At 31.6% G+C, this 9,716-nt stretch overlaps 1 protein-coding gene across 1 annotated transcript in view; it reads left to right on the forward strand.

The window, feature by feature from the left end:
- The window catches only part of LOC114326116 (cytoplasmic dynein 2 intermediate chain 1), a 28,902-nt gene extending 19,765 nt beyond the window's left edge, over positions 1 to 9,137 (forward strand). Inside the window, exons 8-9 of the mRNA XM_028274350.2 lie at positions 4,001 to 4,350; positions 8,937 to 9,137. Coding sequence (XP_028130151.2) covers positions 4,001 to 4,350; positions 8,937 to 9,059 — 473 coding nt within the window. The 3' untranslated portion in view covers positions 9,060 to 9,137. The remainder of the gene's footprint in view (positions 1 to 4,000; positions 4,351 to 8,936) is intronic.
- Positions 9,138 to 9,716: the final 579 nt, after the last annotated feature.

Consider the following 9,716-nt stretch of genomic DNA (forward strand, 5'->3'; position numbering starts at 1 on the left):
CCGCCGAGGCATCACATCGTTACAAAGTGTCTTTAATATTTGTGCCGGGTGATGAAGGGGTGCATGGGAATGAACGAGCAGATTTGTTGGCAAAACAAGGCTCAAGAGAAACCTTTGTAGGTGTAGACACATTTTGAGATATCACTAAAGATCCTACAAAAAATCAGGTCCAGAAATGACTGATCTGAATCATCAAAAGAAATGTAGAATCACTCAAGGATAAATCCATACTAAGAAAATAATCAAGAATATTGACAAAAAAAGAATGTGTGTGTACTTTGTACGCACGTAAGAAGTTATACTTCTATTATTATGATTTCAACGAAATTAATATACTTAACAGGACATTTGTATTTTATTTAAATATTAAACTAACTTTCTTACAAAAAAGAATATGAATCGTCCGGGATTTGAACTCGTGACCTCTCGATCTCCGATCACACGCTCTACCACTGAGCTATATTCCCTTTGCTTTGACAGGTTACAAAATTTCTCATATATCGTTGCGTCAGAATAACAAGGTTCTATCTGCAATTTTTGTCTAAACTGAGATTTTTATGTAACTTGGTTTTATTTTATGTTCTTCACCTTAATATGATACTAGCACCGACATCTATTAACAGGTGGCTGAAATACGTAAGTTACAAGGTTCTATCTGAGAGAATTTTAAATGTTGATAAGGTAACAGAGTTCTAACTGACATAAAAAACAGTCAACTAAGTACACAATGTCCTATCTGCAAGAACTAAAAGTGTTTATAACTTAACAATAAGCCTTTATCAAATAACTTGTAAGTTGTTTTATTATATAGAGTGTCCCAAAAGTAGTGGAACGGTCGAATATTTCGCGAACTAAACATCGGATTGAAAAACTGAAAAATACGTGTTCAATCATTTTCAAAAATCTATCCAATGCCACCAAACACCAATCCCCACTACACCCCCTGGAAGTGGGGTGGGGGGTAACTTTAAAATCTTAAATAGAAATCCCCAGTTTTTCTTGCAAATTTGGATTCGTTACGTAAAAGTAGGCAACTTTTATTCAAGATGTTTTTTCGAACTGTGGATAGATGGCGCTATAATTGGGAAAAACGATTTATCCTGATACCATAGGTAAATTATAGAAACGGTCTAATATCTCACGAAATACACTTCCAAATGAGAAACCAAAAAACAGATTTTTAATCTTTTTTGAAAACCTATCGAATAACACCAAACATGACCCTCCAACCCACCCCCTGGATGTAGCGTGGGGGTAACTTTAAAATCTTAAATAGCAACCCCCACTTTTTATTGCAGATTCGGATTCGTCATAAAAAATTAAGCAACATTTATTCGAAACATTTTTTAAAATTTCTGATAGATGGCGCTAATAAATCGAATTTTTCCAATTAAGGCGCCATCTATTAAAATTGTAAAAAATGTTTCGAATAAATGTTACTTAATTTTTCATGACGGATCCGAATCTGTAATAAAAAGTGTGGGTTGCTATTTATGATTTTAAAGTTACCCCCCACCCCAGATTCAGGGGGTGGGTTGGAGTGCCATGTTTAGTGTTGTTCGATAGGTTTTCGAAAAATATTAAAAATCTGTTTTTTAGTTTCTCATTTGGAAGTGTATTTCGTGAGATATTAGACCGTTTCTATAATTTACCTATGGTATCAGGATAAATCGTTTTTCACAATTATAGCGCCATCTATCCACAGTTCGAAAAAATGTCTTGAATAAAAGTTGCTTATTTTTATGTAACAAATTAAAATCTGCAAGAAAAGCTGGGGGTTTCTATTTGAGATTTTAAAGTTATCCCCCACCCCACATCCAGGGGGTGTAGTGGGGGATAGTGTTTGGTGTCATTGGATAGATTTTTGAAAATGATTAAACACGTATTTTTCAGTTTTTCGATCCGATGTTTAGTTCGCGAAATATTCGACCGTTCCACTACTTTTGGGACACCCTGTATAATAATTGTTAAACAAGTGTATATGTGGAAGATAAACCTTTATTAAATTAGTTTAAATCATTTCTCAAATCAGAACTCCTTTGTATTAACTATTGAAGTAACCTTTTACGGTTAATAAAAATATATTAATTTTTTTTTAAATTTACATTGTGTACACATACAGTTTTATTTACATTGTGAATACATAACATAGAAACTTTAAACAGTCATAATTAAAAATGGCCCCTGAGGCAGATAGAACTTTGTTATTCCAATGCAACGACATACTGACAAATTCAATAGACCAAGTGAAGTATACAAAAATACTTTAAATATACTTACTATTATTATAAAATATCTTATTCCCGAGGAAGTCAAATCCAAAGACACAAAAATTATAATAAATAATACATTTACTAAAAACACTAATATATCCTTTTAATGACTTATTTGCTCTGACAGCGCTGATACATACATATCTTGAAAGATTAGCAACGAACTACATACTGTCTGTGTGCGCATGCGCCCGGCATTATAAAATTCCACTCTCGATCGTAAAGAAGTATAACTTCAAAAACTCTTGCAGAGTTTCCATCCTATGCCATTATAATGTGCTAAGTGATATAAGACAGGGATTCATTGCGGACTGAACTAGAAGAGATCCCAATACTAACAAACAGGAAATTGTTGGCCTTCGTTGAGACCACAGAATTTATCGAGTAGAATATTCGAATTGCGAGACTCCGCGTGTCATCTAGATTCTAGTTTATTCGATGAGGCCTAGGAACTGGTCGAACGAGACACTTCTATGTAATTCCAGATAACGGAACAAACAATATAAATACGCGAAATTTAAATCGTAAAGACAGTCTGAAATACAGGGTGTCCCGGAAAATAGTGCGTTCCTTTAAGGTATGGATATAATACACAATTTGGAACAAAAAAATCCTATACCATTTTTTTCTAAAGTTAACCGTTTCCAAAAAAAAAGTTAACATTGTTTTCCATATACCTGTATTTTAATGTTTGGAAATTTTAATAAACTGGCAACATCGTACGCACTACGGAATAATAACATAATAAGAACTCGTTTGTGATTGTGATTAACAGTATGTATTTAAAATAATCCAACCTAATAGTAGGTAATACTTATGTATTTACGATTTGTTTACTAAAATTATTTTCTTTTGAAATGTATTGAAATACCTATTGCATAATTTTAAACGAATTACACATCTTTTCACATAAAAACACATCTTTTAACTGAACTAGTATTATGTATTTAGTAAGGTTTAAATGGGTTGAATGCTGAGTATTGCTGAGGGCTTTAACTGAATTACATAGTTTTAATAGTTTACAGTGGAACTTAAATACACCAGATAATGTCTCAGTAATTTGTTTACTTGTGAACTGAAATAACTAAGTTGTACTTACTTGAAAATAATTATTATTCCGAATAGATGTTTCAAGTAACCTTTCACAAACACCATTCATAGGTAATAACATAATAGGTAATACACTCACTATTCGAAAACATTTTCGGCATTGACACTAAACAGGATTCTTTAAAACTATCTGTTTACTATCTATCTTCTATCTATTTATTTACATGGGACTATCTATGCTTAAATTTGCGTACCGCACATAGTTATCAGATTTAAATTTGCCTACCAAAATACATTTTAATTTTTTGGTCAAACGGTTGCATTTAGAAAAAAATGTTATAAGAGTTTTTTGTTCTACATGGTGCCTTCTACCTATACCTTTAAGGAACGCACTATTTTCCGGGACACCCTGTATAAATTTGTATTGCCAAGTAATAAATAAATATTATAAATTAATTATGAATGTATAAGTGTTATAAGACTGTACATAAACTAAAAAATGTAAATAGAAATTAAAATAAAAGTAAATTAAATATTATTAAAAAATGAAAAACAGTGCAGTGTTATTGGCTACACTACACAAATTTCATATAACAAACCGCAACTTGATTTGAATTTCTTTATTTTTTATAAAATATTCGCATTAGGTGCTTTGTAATTATAAATTCTTTTTCTAGGTTCAAAGTCAGTAGCAAAATGTTTAGGAAGCTGTCCTTTTTCGTCGGAATATTTTCTCGCTGGTTACGAGAATGGCAACGTCAACATTTATTCACGATCATCAGAAAAACCGTTGATGACTTTATCAGATAAAGACAACAGCATACAATACTGCCCTATCGATTTGATCCAGTGGTCAAAGAACAAACCTGTGGTGTTTTACACGAAGGATGCCAAAAATAGAATAAATATTTGGGATTTGAATGAAAGTGATATGTTTCCGATTTTTTCTATTCCGTTCGAGGAAGAAATATCTTGCATGAAGCTGTCTCATGTGTGCGAAGATGTAGAAAATGGAAAATCTTATTTGGTATGTTTTTTGTACTTCAAGTAGAATTAGCATTAGTGATTTTTGTAAAAAGTATAATTTTCAGACAATTTTGCCCAATTCACCTACTTCGACAATGCTTCCTAAGGGAGCTATTAGAGCTCTTTGAAGATAGCATCTTGTCACTAGTTTTTTTTTAAATACCTCCAGAAGATTTCTATTTAGAGAAACTGAAATTGCCTATTTATCTTGCAAAGATAAATCGATTCAAATAGATACCAAACGTATCAGTACCAGTCTAAACTAGTAGGTACCAGTCATTTCACGTAATGAGGGGACGGCGATATGAAATGCTAAGACTGATAATACAGGAAAAAATAAGAGGCGGAAGAAGTATAGAAAGAAGGAGAGTATCATGGTTGAATAATTTAAGGGAGTGGTTCAAATGCAGTTCTATAGAACTCTTTAGATCAGCGGTAGATAGAGTAAAGATAGTGATGATGATATCCGACCTCCGATTAGGAGACGGCACTTAAAGAAGAAGAAGTACCGGTCATAGACGTCCGTTTTGGATAGGGCAACGGTTATTCTAGTATATTTGCTATCAAATTATTGCAGAAAACCTTAATCTTAAGCTTATTACAAAGTCATTTGTATTTGAGTGGTGTGGATAAATTTCCAGCACAGGTAGAAAGTTGACACGCAGATGACATTGATCTCGTTGGAGGCTCCATCCTATCCACAAAAGCCATTTTCAACAAGGTGGAAGGAGCAACAAGCGAAGTAGGGCTGAGGATTAATGAAGAGAAGACGAAATATATGTGTATAAATAGAACGACCCGAAGAGACACGATAGGACAAAATGTGACGGTCAACACCTTCAATTTCGAAAGAGTACAACGTTTTAAGTATCTGGGGGCCGTAATCACAACTGACAACGATGTTACTGAAGAAATAAAAGACAGAATCCAATCAGCAAATCGCTGTCACTGGATAAGCTTATAAAATCAAAAAATCTTACAAGAAGTTCCAAGATCAAAATTTATAAATCCATCGTCAGACCAGTACTAACATATGGATGCGAAACGTGGACCATGACCAAATCAAACGAAGAAAAGCTCAGACGTTTTGAACGAAAAATACTTAGAAAAATTTTCGGACCTCACCACGACATTAACAAAAATCAGTATTACCCCAGGCTGTGGGTGAAAAATAGGTCGATTTCAGGATATAATTCAGGAATTTTTGAAACCTATCAGGTGTTGTAAAGGACGATGCCAGGAATAACTTCTACTAAAATGTAACCAAAAATATTGTGCGCTTTTTTTTAATTGCGATTTTCATTTGTTAAATTTGCAATTTTTATTGATTTTTAATTTTGCAGCTTAGGATATTGATTTTAGAGAAAAATTTTTTAATAGAAAGTTGTAAGAAATTAAAAAACCTACAATTTGAGCTATGGTAAGTTTAATTTGGTTAATTGGTTATTGCAAAACAGCCTGCGAAAAGTCCAAAATGACCGTTTTTTACAATTGCATTATTTATTGTACAAATATTTTTTTTATTTTTAAAGCTTTAAAATAAAGATCTTTTAATTCCAAACATAACAAAAAATGTAAAGCCAGATTAACGAATTTGTTGCTTAGATATTATAAATTGTTTATCCCAAGAGGTCAAATGTCGAAGGCTATAACTTTTTGAAAAAAAAAATCGTAGAGAGTTGGTGTAACATCTAATCTCCTTCTAAAGAGTTATATTTTCATATTCTGATGTAATTAAATGCGTAAAACATTTTTAAACCTCTAATTTTTGGGTTTGAAAATAAGGGGGCAAATTTCGTTATAAACATTTAGAGCTGAAGCGGCCCTGTACATCCTATGAGTTTTTAACTTACAGATTATTGTTGCTAAAGATGAAACAAAGATTTATAAAAAAATAAAAAATTTCTACGACCAACTGAAGCCGAGATAATTTTTGGGTTTGGAAATAAGGGGGCATATTTCGTTATAAACATTTAGAGCTGAAGCGGCCCTGTACATCCTATGAGTTTCTAACTTACAGATTATTGTTGCTGAAGACAAATCGAAGATTCATAAAAAAATAAAAAATTTCTACAAACAACTGAAGCCGAGATAATTGTTTTTTTTTTTTCTTAAGTCGTAGTGCCTTTATTTATAACAATTAAGAAATTATTTTACAGTCATTGACTAAAGAAAGACTTATATTATCTTAAAATAAAAATTATTATAAAATATAATTACATTTAATTATTAAAAATTATTTTTAAAATCGGTGCTTTTGCGAGCGGCCGAATTTTGCAAATCGCCCGGCTCGCTTCAAATCCGCGCGGTCGAAAAATTTTTACGTAGCTTGTATTAAATTTGGAGAGAAAACAATTTAATAATATTACCATTATAATATACAGTCTATTTACCACTGTATTTGTTTTTCTTGATATACTTGTATATGTGAAATTTCATTTCTGAAGAAATAATATTACAAAAATGATACATATATATGAAATATACATATAATTATATTTTAATTTTTTCATTGTTATATAAATATAATAATAATAATGTTACTTCTTACTATAATATACAATATAAAACTTTTTCTTCTTGTAGTGACTATTCTTTTTGGATTTCACATATAAAAGTTTATCAAGAAAAACAAATACAGTGGTAAATAGACTGTATATCATAATGGTAATATTATTAAATTGTTTTCTGTCAAAATTTAATACAAGTTACGTAAAAATTTTCCGAGCGCGCGGATTTGAAGCGAGCCGGGCGATTTGCAAAATTCGGCCGCTTGCAAAAGCACCGATTTAAAAAATAATTTTAATAATTAAATGTAATTCTATTTTATAATAATTTTTATTTTAAGATAACATAAGTCTTTCCTTAGTCAATGACTGTAAAATAAATTCTTAATTATTATAAATAAAGGCACTATGATTTAAGAAAAAAAAAAACAATTATCTCGGCTTCAGTTGGTTGTAGAAAATTTTAATTTTTTTTATAAATCTTCATTTCGTATTTAGCAACAATAATCTGTAAGTTAGAAACTCATAGGATATACACGGCCGCCTCAGCTCTAAATGTTTATAACGAAATTTGCCCCCTTATTTTCAAACCCAAAAATTATCTCGGCTTCAGTTGGTCGTAGAAATTTTTTATTTTTTTTTATAAATCTTCGCTTCATCTTCAGCAACAATAATATGTAAGTTAAAACTCATAGGATGTACAGGGCCGCTTCAGCTCTAAATGTTTATAACGAAATTTGCCCCCTTATTTTCAAATCCAAAAATTGGAGGTTTGCAATTGATTTACGCATTTATTTACATCAGAATATGAAAATATAACTCTTTCAAAGGAGATTGGATGTTTCACTAACTTTCTACGTTTTTTTTCAAAAAGTTATAGCCTTCGACATTTGACCTCCTGGGATAAACAATTTATAATATCTAAGCAACAAATTCGTTAATCTGGCTTTAAAATTTTTTTTATGTTTGGAATCGAAAGATCTTCATTTAAAGCTTTAAAAAATAAAAAATAAATATTTGTACAATAAATAATGCAATTGTAAAAAACGGCCATTTTGGACCTTTCGCAGGCTGTTTTGCAATAACCAATTAACCAAATTAAACTTACCTTACCTCAATTTGTAGGTTTTTTAATTTACTACAACTTTCTATTAAAAAGTTTTTCTCTAAAATCAATATCCTAAGCTACAAAATTAAAAATTAATAAAAATTGCAAATTTAACAAATGAAAATCGCAATTAAAAAAAAAGCGCACAATATTTTTGGTTACATTTTAATAGAAGTTATTCCTGGCATCGTCCTTTACAACACCTGATAGGTTTCAAAAATTCCTGAATTATATCACGTTTTTTCATCCACAGCCTGGGGTATATAGGATCAGAACCAACATCGAATTAAAAGCACTTTACAATCACACCGATATTGTCCAAGAAATTAAATCACAGTGACTAAGATGGGCAGGGCACGTGCACAGACTTCATAACGAGAGACTTGTAAGACTGGTTTGGGAGGAGATTCCTACAGGCAAAAGACCACTCGGACGTCCCAGAATGCGATGGAGAGATAACATCCAAGAAGATCTCCGAAAATGAACATCCCATTTGACCATAGGTTGCTGAAAGACCGAACAAATTGGAAGAAAGTTGTACAGTCAGCCAGGACCCATCCAGGGTTGTAGCGCTACGCAATGATGATGATGACAGGTAGAAAGTAATATACATATGTTAATCTATTGTCCTTTCCTGCTATTCAGTATGTTTACCTCTCGAAATTTAAGGCCGATGTCAGATTATGCGTTTTGACCAGATGCGTTTCCGCCGCATCCGGTCAAAACCCATAATGTGGCATCGCACTAAGGACTCCTTCAAATACAAATAACTTTGTAATAGGAGTAAGATACGGTTTTCTGAAATAATTTGATGGCTAGTATACTAAAAGGTATTCTTGCTTTAATTTGGTAAGATACACCGACACGACATGTCGATATTTGTGAATTATCTTTAAATAAGATAAGATATTCTTCAATTCTAATATAAGCTTTCCAAAAAAATATGAATTAAAAGTTATTTTTTGTTTTTAGGCAATAGGGACAAAGGCTGGTTCTCTCTATTTTCACCAACTGAACGAAGAGCACGGTCAGCAAAATAGCCAGGTGTATGAGAAGAGTGTAAAAACATTTTTAAATTACGTTAATAGGTTATAACAGTTACGTTAATGAAATGTTGAGATTTTTGTTAAGATTTGGTAAACATTGTTTGATTTTAAAAATATATAGTTCATATCAAAACTTCATGTCTTATTTTCCAAATACAGAAGAATCGGACATAACTATTTAAATACGGAAAAGGCGCGTCAAGGACAAACGATTTAATATAAAATTTACATAGATTCCACTTAAGGGGATGGGTACGTATTTTCGGCTGCTATTCAAATGGGGATTCATTTTTTTCGAATCCTGAGAAAACTAATAAGTATTTTTGAAAAATTTAAACGCAGAATGAAAGATTACGTTATTAGCGAGGGCCGAAAGTCCCTGAGAACTTCTATAATGTTTATTTTAATAAGTTACAGGGGTGAAAAACTAAGAGAAAATTTAGTGTGATTTTTAATTTCAAATATCTCATTCAAAATAAACTTTTTATTTATTATAAGGGATTTTCGGCCCTCGGTAATAATTTAGTCTTTCATTCTGCGTTTAAATTTTTCAAAAATATTTATTGGTTTTTTCAGGATTCGAAAAAAATGAACACAATGTCCGTGGTAATATTTTCCAAATCTATCTTTGTCTTACAACGCACTCAGTCGAATAGATTATTGTCAGCATATTGTCAGCCAGAAAGTGACAATCAGTGACAATTTT

Source organism: Diabrotica virgifera, chromosome 5 (assembly GCF_917563875.1).
Source record: "Diabrotica virgifera virgifera chromosome 5, PGI_DIABVI_V3a".
NCBI classification, from domain to species: Eukaryota; Metazoa; Arthropoda; class Insecta; order Coleoptera; family Chrysomelidae; genus Diabrotica; species Diabrotica virgifera.